This window comes from Rhincodon typus, chromosome 2 (genome assembly GCF_021869965.1).
Source record: "Rhincodon typus isolate 14 chromosome 2, sRhiTyp1.1, whole genome shotgun sequence".
Taxonomy (NCBI): Eukaryota; Metazoa; Chordata; class Chondrichthyes; order Orectolobiformes; family Rhincodontidae; genus Rhincodon; species Rhincodon typus.
Genome location: NC_063333.1, coordinates 116737741 through 116750445, shown reverse-complemented (window position 1 = coordinate 116750445; position 12705 = coordinate 116737741). Strand labels below are relative to the sequence as shown.

Sequence of the window (12705 nt, the reverse complement as noted above, 5' to 3'; positions counted from 1 at the left end):
TTGAGGGAAAAAAAGTGATAATTTTCACCTGATCACCCCTCCCAACAGAGATTGCCAAATTCCCCAACAGATTTTGGTTGGGAAGGGTATTAATGGATATGGAACTAAGGTGAGTGAAAAGTAAGACTCAGATCTGCCACAAACTTAATCGATAGTGAGCAAGCTATAATGTATGAATGGCTTACTTCTGCTCCCAAATGCTAAAAGCTTCAGGAACAGACATAATGGAGAATAAAAAGATACAGGTGGTATCACCATAGTCCTACTGGACCACAGGGTTGTTTTCTCCTTAGGGAGGGAGAGTGCGAGACAGAACACAAGCGCAAGAGCAAGCGCACCAGAGACAGTGAGAGTAGAAACAGCAAGACAGAGATGGGTAGTGGTGGTTTAACCAGAGGGTCATAACATCTCAGGCAAGGGGAAGAGGTTAACAAGGAGAGTTCTTCATGGTACTCAGGCAGTATAGGAACTGATCCTATGTTACTATTATCACTGTATTGCAAACCAGCTGACCAGGCAACTGAGCTCATCTTACAGAATTTAAGATTTTATAACAGTTCAAGGATTAGAAGACAGTAAATCATTACCTCAGTATTTACGTATGGAAGACAGAAATTAAAATCATAGGCTAACTTGTTTATCAGAAGTATGTAAAATCTACAGCAAGATGTTAGGATACACAAAATAAAACAGCTAGAGACAACATGGATTTATGAAAGGAAAATAGTGTTTTGCAAGTCTGTTCAAGATTTTGGAGGATGTCACAGAAAAAAATGGATGAGGGGTAACCAGATGTACCATATAGAGTTTAAAATAAAACTTCAGGTGCTACAGAAAAGACAAATTGAACAAAAACTTGGAATCACAGGTTTGGAAATTGGTTAAGGGTGGACTGAAGATTGTTTAGTAGACCAAAGAACAGGAATAAAATAGGACACTGTGGTGAGCAGGTTTTCCTTTGAGTATCAAAAGGATGAGTATTTGATCCTCATCCATTGAGGATAGAAAGTTAGATCAGAAGGGAGAAGGGAGGAGTAGTGAGGAGAATGTAAGAGACTATATATAGAAGAGTGCAGCATGTCATGCCAGCAGTTGCACTAGGCATACTGAAAAAATGGTGTCTAGTAAGTGAAGCTACAAAACAGGACTAATTGTATGCAAAAGAGCATAAGCAGCAAGCAATAAGCAGAGCTAAGCAATTCCATAACCTACAGATCAGATCTGAGCTCTGAGATTCAATCAATCACACTCCGATGTGAATGGTGGTGGATAATTAAACAACTCACTGGAGAAGGCTTCACATATATATACACACCCATCCTCAATGATGGTAGAGCCCAGCCAGTGCAAAAGACAAGGTTGAAGAGCATTCGCAACAATCACCAGCCATAAATGCCAATTGGATGATAAAATAACTCGAGGCCAGTATCCCATCACCAAGTCATCCCTTATTTTACCCATGCAGTGTACTTGACACTGGTCAGGCATCCTCAGAGCCAGCTCTGAGTCAACAGAACTTCTGACACTCCTGTTTGTGTCAGCCAAGGCACCCTAATTGGAACAGGTTAACAGCCCCAATCAGGGAACTCATTCTATGGAGGTCCATTTGGCTGACCTCATTATAATTGGTACATCTTTCCCCTTCTAGGTCATACAGCACCGAAACAGACCCTTCAGTCCAACCATCCATGCCGAACGTAATCCCAAATTAAACTAGTCCCACCTGCCTGCTCCTGGCCCATATCCCTCCAAATTTTTCCTATTCATGTGCTTATCTAAAATGTCTTTTAAATGCTGTAACTTTACTTGTATCCACCATTCCCTCAGAAAGTTAATTCTGCACATGAACCACCCTCTGTATAAAAGATTTGCTCCTTATGTCTTTTTAAAAATCTCTCTCTTCTCATGCCCAAAATATGACCCCTAGCCTTGAAAACCCCAATCTTAGGAAAAGTCAACTACCATTAACCTTAACCATGCCCCTCATGATTTTACATAAAAGCTCACCTCTCAACCTCCCACGTGCCGGTGAAAAATTTCTCAACCTATTCAAGCCTTTCTTTATAACTCAAACCTTCCATACCTGGCAACATCCTGTAAATCTCTTCTGAATGCTCCCCAGCTTAATAATATCCTTCCTATAACTAGGCAACTAGAACTGGACACAGTATTTCAAAGAGGCCTCACCAATATCCTATGCAGCCTCAAATGACTTCTCAACTCCTGTACTCTAAAGGACTGAGTAATGAAGGCAAGTGTGCCAAAATACCCTTTTAACCACCTTGTCTATACATGATACAAACTTCAAAGAATTATGTACCGGCACCCCAGGTCCCTCTGTTCTATCCAAAGCCCTACCATTAATTGTATAAGCCCTGCCCTTGTTTATTGTACCTAAATGCAATACCTCACATTTGTTCAGACTGAACTCCATCTGCCAATTTTCAGCCCATTGACCCATTTCATGTAATCTTAGAAAACCTTCTTCACTGTCTACTATGCCACCATTTTTGGTGTCGTACACAAACTTACCAACCATGCCTTCTATATTCTCATTCAAGTCATTTATATAAATGACAAACAAGAGGACCCAGAACCAATCCTGAAGGAACACTGCTGGAGACAGGCCTCTAGTCTGAAAAGGAACCCTCCACCTCGGTCTCCTGCCATTAAGCCAATTGTGTATCCAATTGGCAAGCTCACCCTGAAACTCATGTGACCTAACTTTACTAATTAGTCTATCATGCAGAACCTTGTCAAAGGCTTTAGTAAAGTCCAAGTAAACAATGTCTACTGCTCTCCCCTCAATCTTTTTGGTAACTTCCCTAAAAAATTTAATCGAGTTTGAGAGATATGACTTTCCTCAAAAAAAAAAACCATGCTGATTGTCCCTAATTGATTTCTCCCCTCTCTAAATGTCCATAAATCCATTTTATAAAATCACCAACAATTCACCCACAACCAAAGTCAAACTCACAGGTCTATAGTTCCTCAGTTTCTCTTTACAACCTTTCTTAAACAAAGAGAGATACAATATTAGCCACCCTCCAAACATCAGGCACTTTACCCATAGTTAGAGTCCAGGGACATGGCCTGTTCTGTTCTTTCTCTTGTAGCCTCTGCTGGGGCATTTTCACACTGGGCCTGGTTCCTTTGACTCAGTCCCTGAAATGGGCAGCATGTACCAGACTGTAGCCCATCTCTTGTGCCTGGAGCATCTAAGAAATTTATCCTCTTCTTTAGGCAGTGTGTCCATCTCAGACTCCGAAGTTTCTTCGGCATGGTGGGGGAGAAGCAACAGGTTCTGACAGCCTTTCCTGCAGCTTTGAGAGGCTGGCTACATTTTGCTCCAGCCCCATTTGCAGCTTTCATGTGATCCACATGCCTGTTCAGGAGCACTTCACCTACCCTAACTTTGTACATTAAATCACAGCACCACTCCTTGTGCCAACCATGCCTCTTAGCCACGTGGGACAATTTCCATCCCTTAAACGGTGGCTCTTGCTTAATCCTGCTTTTAAAATGGGGACTGCTCTTTCCCCCAGACCATTGGACAGTGGATTGTATGGAGCGGCCCTCATTGGTCAAATGCCATTCTACTTTAGGAAATACTCCAATTCTCTGCTGATAAACAATGGCCAATTGTCTGACCAGCACTTTCTGCAAGCAAAGTTTTTTTCTTCAATCAGTGTGAGGTGCATGCGTGTTTTAGGTTATTTAGAGGGTTAATACTCAGTCATACAGCGATGAAACAGACCCTTTGATCCAACTCGTCAGCGCCAACCAGACATTCCAATGTGACCTAGTTGTATTTGGCCCTTATCCCTCAACTCTTCCTAATCATATACCCATTCGGACGACTTTTAAATGTTGTAATTGTACCAGCCTCCACCACTTCCTTTCGCAGCTTGTTCCATACATGCACCACCATATATGTTAAGAAGTTACCTCTCAGATTCATTTTTATATCGTTCCCGTCTCAACTTAGACCTATGGTTCCGATTCAGATGTTGCTAAACAATTTTGTTCTGAGCCAGATGTAGGTGGGCTTTCCGGTGCAGTCTTCTGAATATCAGCCTGTGAGTTCTCTTGTTCCATTCAGGCCTAGTGGGACTCTTTTGCTGTAAAGTCCACATACCAGCAACAGCTACAATGGTTTGGCAGCCCACATCCTGAAGAAAGCATTACCCATTTGGCTGAGGCTTGGCTTTGTTTTGGGGATTTTGCTGTGGGCTGACTTAGCCTGAACAGAGGTGCTCTGTGTCCTGAGCGAGGCAGTGCAGTTGCCTTCACGGAAATGGTGTCCCCCAAGCTCAGTCGGTCTGCTGAGGGCATCCACTTCCATCAGCATACACTAATTCATTCTCCTCTTGGCACATTTTCTAATGACAAAGCCAGCTGTAGCACCTGTCTGAAGTCCAGTTGGGCTTCAGCTGGTAGGCACTTTTATATGGTTACATCATTAATCCCACATACCAAACAGTGTCTCAGCAACTCAGTAATGGTCAAAACAAAGTCTCAACCACATCAAAAATTGCAACACATTCCCCTGGTTCTTGAACTGCTGATACTGTCTCAGAATTAGAGGAGACTTGGGGGTCATAATAATCCTTAGTTAAATCCATCAACTCTTGAAAGATTTTAGTATCAGATGCCTCAGGAAATGTTAGGCTCCCAATAACTGAGAAAGCTGCATGTGCACCAGCTGTCAGAAGAATAACTCGTTGCTTTTCATCTGCCCCAATGTCATTTGCCCAGAAAAAAATAATGCATTCTTTCCACATACTGGGCGCAGTCTTAAATGGCAGGATCGAACAAGTAAAGCTTCCCAGATGCTCACCCCAACTTGAAAGACGACTGTAGCAAGTGAATTTCTTCATGAGCCTAGTTTTTCCTCTCGTTGCCACTGAAATAACTCTATAGAGGCCAGTATCCCTTCACCAAATCACCCTTTATTTACATGTGCATAGTACTTGACACTGGCCCGGTTTCCTCAGAGGGAACAAAACCCCTGACAATCCTGTTTATATCTGTCAGCCAGGGCTCCCTGATTGGACCAGGTTAACAGCCCCAATCAGGGAATTCTATTTCTAGGAGGTCCACCTGGCTGCCCTGGATACAATCATGACAGAAGATCCAACTCTGCCTCCTCCAGCAGTCCCCAGCATCACACATACCAATCTTCAATTCACTCCATGTGATATCAAGAAACAGTTGAAAGCACCAGATACCACAAATGCCGAGGGTCCTGACAACATTTCAGCAACAATACTAAATGACTTGAGCTTCAGAATTTGCTGCACCTCTAACCAACCTATTCCAGTACAGCTATAACACAGATCTACCTGACAATGTGGAAAATTACCTGGGTATGCCTTGTACACAAAAAGGAAAATACATCTAACTAAGCCAATTACTGTCCTAGTCTACTCTTGATCATCAATAGAAAAAAAAAAAGAAGTGTCATCAACAGTACTACTGAGAAGTAGCTACTTAGAAATAACCCACTCACAGTTGCCCAGTTTGGGTCTCACTAGGGCTACCCAGCTCCTGACATCATTACAGCATTTGTTCATTTTTGAACCAAAGAGCTGAATTCTAGGGTTGAGTGGAGAGCAACTGCCCTTGACATCAAGGCCACACTGGACTTGAATGTGGCATCAAGAAACCTGAGCAAAACTGGAGTCAACAGGAATCAGAGGGCAAACTCTCCAGTGGCTTGAGTCATACCTGATACATAGGAAAATGATTGAGGTTGTTGGATGTCAGTCATCTTAACTCCAGCACATCACTGTAGGAGTTCTTCAAGATTGTGTCCTAGGCCCAAGCACCTTCAGCTGCTCCAACCACCTTCATAAAAGGTCAGAAATGAGGATGCATTTGCCAATGATTACACAATGCTCAACATCACTTGCGACTACTCAGATACGGAAGCAGTTCATGTTGAAAAGCATCAAGACCAGGACAACATCCAGAATTGGGTAGATAAGTGGCAGGTAACATTTGCACCACATAAATGCTGAGCACTGACCATCTCCAAGAAGGAGACAATCCCACCACTGCCCTTTGATATGTGATGATGCTACCATCACTGAATCCTCCAGTATCAGCACTCTAGAGATCACCATTGACCAGCAAGTAAACTGGACAAGCCATGTAAATACAGTTACAACAAGAGCAGGTCAGAGGCTAGGGATCCTGTGGCGAGTAACTCACTTTGACTCCTCAAAGCCTATCAATTATCTACAAGGTACAAGCCAGGAGAGCAACACAATGCTCCCCAACTTGCCTGGATGGGTACAACTCTAAAATACAAGCAGCTTGACACCATTCTGGTCAAAACAGCTCATTTGATAAGCACCACATCCACAAGCATCCACTTCCTCCATCTCCAACAAGGATTAGCAGCAACGTGTACAATGTAGAAGACGCACAGCAGAAACTCAAAGATGCTTAGACAGTACTTTCCAAATCCACAACACTTACATCTCAAAAGGACAAGGGCTGCAGATATCACATCCCTACACAGTGTGGAAACAGACCATTTGAATCTACACCGATCCTCCAAAGAGCATCCCACCCAGAACCCAGCCTCCCTACCATATCCCTGTAACCTTGCATTTCCCATGGCTAATCCACCTACACACTATGGACTATAAGTCCCTCCATCTAGCCTGCACATTTTTGGACTGTGGGAGGAAATCAAAGCACCTGCAAGAAACCCCCGCAGACATGAGGAAAATGCACAAACTCCACACAGACATTTGTCCAAGGCTGAATTCAGGTTCCTGACACTGTGAAGCAGCAGTGCTAATCACTAAGTCACCATATCACCTCAGATACATGGGAATCACCCAACCTGCATGTTCCTCTCCAAGCCACTGACCACCTGATTTCGAAACACATCGCTGTTTCTTCAGCGTCGCTGGGTCAAAATCTTGGAATTGCTTCCCTAAGGGCATTGTGTGTGTGTACCTACAGCACGCGGGCTACAGCAGTTCACCACCACCCTCAAGGACAACAAGGGATGGGCAATAAACAATGGTCCAGCCAGTGACATCTATATCCCATGAAAGAATTAAAAATAAAACAGATTGGGTGTGTGGGCAAAAATATTAATACAGATGGCAGGCAAGATGGCAAAATGGGAATATTATCCACCTTGCTAGGAAAAGTAACTTTTTTTAAATTGTGAGAAATTGAAAAATCTGTATTCAGAGGAACCTCTGTGCCCTTGCACATGAATCACACAAAGTTACATGCAGGTACAACAGGAAAAAAAAAACAAATAATTTACTGTCTTCATTACAAGGAATTAGAATATAAAAATAAATACATTAATGCAATTATACAGAGCACTGGTGAAGCTGCAACTGGAATTGTGTGTGTTTTGATCTCTTTATCCAAGGGCGGGCACATTTGGCCTGAAGGGAGTGCAATGGAGGTTCACTGGACTGATTCCTGAGATGAGGGGGTTTTTTCCAATGAGAACAGACCGAGTAAACTAAGCCTGCATTCCTTGGGACTTTCTCAGAACGATTGGTAATTTAACAGAAGCATAACATTCTTGAAGAAACTTGACATGGTACACGTCGAGAAAATGCTTCCTCTGACTGGGGGGGCAGGGGGGGAAAAAAACAGGAACAGAGCCAGTCTCAGAATAAGAGACAAAACAAAGAACTGCAGAGTCACCAGACTCGAAACATTAACTCTACTTTCTTCCCGATATGGCTGAGTTTTGCCAGCAATTTCCATTTTTGTCTCAGAATAAAGACTCAGCCGTTCAGCGCAAACATTACTAAAACTGCCTACTTCAACTTCACAATGTCACCCGACTTCCAAAAAAAAAGGGTAACTCACTAAAAACTTTAACTCTGCTTTCTCTCCGTTGATGCTGCCAGACCTGCCGAGTTTCTCCAGTAATTTTTGCTGTCATTTAACCAGCCCTGGTTCATCTTTTGTGAAGCCCTTACTCCGCCTTCATTACCACTGGAATGATCGAATTCCAATACACACTTTGCTGGGTTCCCACTTTCTACCCACTCTAAACTAGAGGCTCAGCTCTCAGTGCCTTAACACTCAGGTGAGCTCTGTTCACCTATCACCTCAGCTCTCTGGCCTACAACGCCTCTCAGAAAAGCAACTTAATTTTGAAGTTCACATCACTCCATGACTTTGCCCCATCCATATTTTTGTAGTCTCATCAAGCCCCACAACACTCCAAGATGTCCATACTCCTTTCCATTATTTTCTAATTGGCCAGACTAGAGATGATATTGGACACCTCTGAAACAGGTAACAGTGAACCTCAGTCTCCTGGCTCAGAGGGAAGGACACTACCTCTACACCAGAGCCTTTATCTACATTCCTTTCATTATCACCTCCTCAGTACCCCTGAATTTTAAATTGTTTTACCACTGGTGGCTATGACTTCAGATGCTTAAGCATGGAAAAAATATCATTGAAAAACCCTCCTTATGCCTGTCCAATTCCCTAAACGGATATTTAATCATTATGCTCGAGAGAGGTCAAAGGGCTTGAAGGGTTGTGCAACAGTATGAAAGGTGGAGCTGTGCCAGCAGGTTAACCAAATAGCAGAGCAGGTTTGTAGGGCCAAATGGTCATCAACTATTTGTTATTTTTTAAATCAACTACACCCCCCCCCCCTTCACCACCTAACCCTAACATAACCAATAATATACGTACACCAATCTGGCAAACTACAGGGTTTCTTCTAAATACCCACGGTTTCCGTCTGATAATTCACTTGAACGATGCAGTGATATTTAGCACAAGTTTGGTGCAATAGATTTGGAAGAAGTGCGCGTTGACCCGAGGTGGAAGCGCGGCATCTCACCGTATTTCAGTTTATATGGTGTTAAAATGCTGAACATTGTATCCTCAACAGAACGTGTCCTTGGTACATTTAATAATTTTATTGTTTTTGATCTCTTACCAGAACTTTATTTTCCACCTTGTCGCCTTTGACTTCAAGTTTCACCTTCTTCTTAGAGATGATTTTAATCTTCCTCCCAATAACATCCCTGACGCTGTCTGAGAAACAAAGTAATCGCTAAATTAAAAAGTCACTCATTATCCATGTCGTAACCTTGGAAATCACGTGATGCACGTTTTTGATTTATCTTTTGGTAAGTAAACTCACTTGCCCACACTTGCTTGATTCCGTACAGAAGCAAAATAGAATTCCTAAGTGACTAAAAACATGACAAACCCCGATTAAAGCACAGGAAATATGGGCACATTCAGAACAAGGAGCAAAGCTAAGCTAAAAACGGCATGCATTTGAAAGTGGATAAACAAACGCAATATATCCTCTTGGATACTACGACAGAAAATATTTATCTAACCCCAACAAATAAGAGATTCGGCAATTCCAGTCAGCTTGTTTGGTTTCCCATCGCGAAAAAAAAACATTGCCCAGCTTATTCTTAAGAAACCTAAACTCGTTCCTTACCGAGCAGCTCTTTGGGAACCTCGGAAGCCTCTTCAGTCATGTTTTCCAGTACAGAACGCGGTGCTGCTATGTGAAAGTTAGCTTGTGCTGGCTGCTTGCAGGCGTTGTGAGGGGGTCTCAACGGTTACATTATCGCCCAGTTATAATGTTGCTATGTCTCAGTGTTTCACAATGTAGCCTTCCTCTCTGTCCCTGGATTTTTGCTCCTGGTGAACGTTCTACTTGCTTTTCCTTCGCCTTCCTATTCCTCAGCGACCCTGGGGCTTTGCCGCCGTCCAATCGCTCAGACCTTTCACATCATCTTCCACCTCCAGCCATTCACATTGATTGCAGACAGGTCTAAGCGGAAGGACAAAACCGCAACACTCCACCCCCTCAGCTCGCGAGATGTAGGCATGGCCGGAAATCCCCGTATCCCTCAAAACCCTCACACACAAAACAAGGCGTCTCCGCGGTGGGAGCAGAGACAGCCGCAAACCAGTGCAGTCACTTTTGTGAACCTGTCTTTAAAAAAAGGATGACGTCGCCACCTGCTGATATGGCACTCCTGCAACAACAGCTTTTTGCTTAAAAAAAATTGAGGTATTTATCATTGTTAATGGTCCTCAATGGTAGAATAAATTGTATTTCAAGGACATCTTCAGCTAACATCTGCACCAAACTGAGGTAATTACGCACAATTCGAAAACGTAAGCCTCCATGAAAATTTAATGTATAAAATTCGCTGCCGTTGGAATGTTGATTTGAACATTTAAACGTGTAGGAAAGGGAGGTCTAGCGATAAGTATATAGAGAGACAACAGGCAGGCGACTCCTATGCTTCTCGTGCCATCAAATTGTGGAAGCAGTAGGGATAACCGCGAAAACATGAATAGGAGTAATTGTCTTTGGGTATGGTACAGAGGAACTTTTACAGAACTTAACTAAGATTAATAAAAGATGTAGAATTCATAAAGAGTAGCCAAACCCGCATGATTGCATCTCAGAATTAAAATCTAACTTCCAGGACAAGAAAGGAATTTGTGCAAACCAATAACTGAACGTTTTGGTGCATTGGGAGAAGGTGGGATGGTACTCCCTCGAGGAGAGAGCATTTGATAGAAGTATTCAAATGACGATGGAACTCGACAGAAGGGTTTGAGGAAGTGTCACTCGACACAAAACATTAACTCTGTTTTCTCTCTATAGATGCTACCAGGCCTGTGGGCTTTTTGAGCAATTTCTATTTTTGTTATGGATCTCGACAGAGTAGATAGGGAAGAATTATTCTCATTAGTGAATACATCACAAACCAAAGACACCAATTTCAGTTATGGTAACATGCAGATAAACATCCCAACACTGTGAATAATTAGGAACTGGAATGCACTACTTAAGAATGTGGTGGATTCTATCATGTTTTTCAGTGATAGGATCACTATCTCTAGGACAAATATGTAGAACTATTAAGAAAAGTGGGAGAATGGCACCAACTGAACTCCTCCTGCAGAGGGTCAGAACAGACACAATGGGTTGAATGGTTACCTGCTATTCTGTAATTACTCTGTGATATTTGATTATTTCTGAGACGGGGGGGGGGGCGGGGGAGCCCTTTGCCTGATTATCCACTTGGATGATTTGTGATAATGAATAGTTTATTCACATTTTGATTAGCATTGAGCACATCAGGTGACTGATACTGAGAATTCAGCTGGCATGATTGAGAGGTGAACATCACGTGATGAACCCTCCAGGAATGCTTCCAACCAGTGGTAGCACCCTCAATCATGATAATGCAGATTTTACATTGTTTATTATGAAAGTTTTCATTAATCATCAATCTATGTAAACTATGTACATGAGAAAAGAATGCTGTTCATGTACTTTCTTAACTCAGGCATATTGGCAGCCAACACATTTAAGTTATCCATGTGAGTGTGGCACTGAATGAGAACAATGTGGTATTTCTGATTGTGGCTTCCATCAACTTACAGATATAACTTGATTGTAACTTAACCAGCATCATTCTTGAAATATTTTCTGCACTTTCTCAAGTTTAACAACATCTTTCCTACAAAAGGGTGATCAGAATTGTATGCATTATTCTAAAAGTAGCCTCACCAACGTCCTGCACAGCCCCAATGTGATATCTCAACTCCTATACTCAATGTTCTGACCAATGAAGGCATGTGTGCCAAACGCGTTCTTCAACATCCTGTCTACCTGTAATTTCACTTTAATGGAACTATGCACATGCACCCCTAGGTCCCCTTGTTCATCAACACTCCCCAAGGCCCTACCATTAACCGTACAAGTCTTACCCTGGTTTGCCTTATTGAACTGCAGCACTTCACATTTAACTAAATTAAACTCCACCTGTCACTCCTTGCCCTTGTAAGCAAGTTAATTTGGACATGGGACATCAATACTGTAAATTAAACAGGGTTTCTATTATTTAATTGTATTAAATTCTGTAACTTCAAATGGATGTAAAGAATTTTTTGTATCAGGTAATGATTCTGAAGGGAGTTAACATTGCTGTTACGTTGGCTCCACCCTGTCTACTGATAATACACAGTCTGTGGTTGGAGGCTAGGAGTTTCATTCTAACTTTCAGAGGGAGCTGATGTCTCTGTACCATCTCCCTAAGGTTCTACTAATTAGGCCTGTCTAAATGTAGTTGTATTTTATTGCCATCATGCAATAAACCATCTAGTTATCTTAGAACAGTGCATCTTCTGTCCATTTTCATTGGTGGCATATTCTCTACCATGAATCCCTTTTTTAGGCCAAAGACAAAGAAGGATTTATGACAGACTACTTCAAAAATTTGCAAACTACAACGTCACGAAGCCAATATATTTTATGATGCAGCCCTCTCGCAGTTAGCAAGCTTCCAATATATTGGGAACAGCTTAAGGAATACAAAAAATCCTGCATTTAATTTATTTTATCACTGCAACAACATCAAAAGCTTATATCGATGATGCATCTTGACTGTAATAAAACTTCCCAGAGTGCTTCATTTTAAAAAGATAGCATTAACCATGTGACAAGGTATTAGGTCAGATGACTAACAGCTTGTTTAAACAGAGATAGTAGGAACTGCAGATGCTGGAGAATCTGAGATAACAAGGTGTAGAGCTGGATGAACACAGCAAGCCAAGCAGCATCATAGGACCAGGAAAGCTCTTTATCTGAGACAACAAGGTGTAGAGCTGGATGAACACTGCTCCTATGATGCTGCTTGG

The 12705-nt window shown here is 42.2% G+C and overlaps 2 protein-coding genes across 6 annotated transcripts in view; one reads left to right on the top strand and one right to left on the bottom strand.

Moving 5' to 3' along the window:
* Nucleotides 1-9939, bottom strand: part of LOC109934313 (F-actin-uncapping protein LRRC16A-like) — a 403104-nt gene extending 393165 nt beyond the window's left edge. The window contains exons 1-2 of the mRNA XM_048608843.1: nt 9476-9939; nt 8957-9054 (exon numbers count right to left, since the gene is read on the bottom strand). Coding sequence (XP_048464800.1) covers nt 8957-9054; nt 9476-9515 — 138 coding nt within the window. The 5' untranslated portion in view covers nt 9516-9939. The remainder of the gene's footprint in view (nt 1-8956; nt 9055-9475) is intronic.
* An 11-nt stretch (nt 9940-9950) lies between these two features.
* Nucleotides 9951-12705, top strand: part of si:dkeyp-120h9.1 (Y+L amino acid transporter 2-like) — a 158675-nt gene continuing 155920 nt past the window's right edge. For 3 of the 5 annotated variants that reach the window (XM_048610163.1, XM_048610121.1, XM_048610112.1), the window contains exon 1: nt 10022-10141. The gene's annotated coding sequence lies outside the window, so the exon portion shown is untranslated. Of the gene's footprint in view, nt 10142-12705 lie in introns of all 5 variants that reach the window. The other 2 variants (XM_048610143.1, XM_048610136.1) reach the window with 2 other exon arrangements.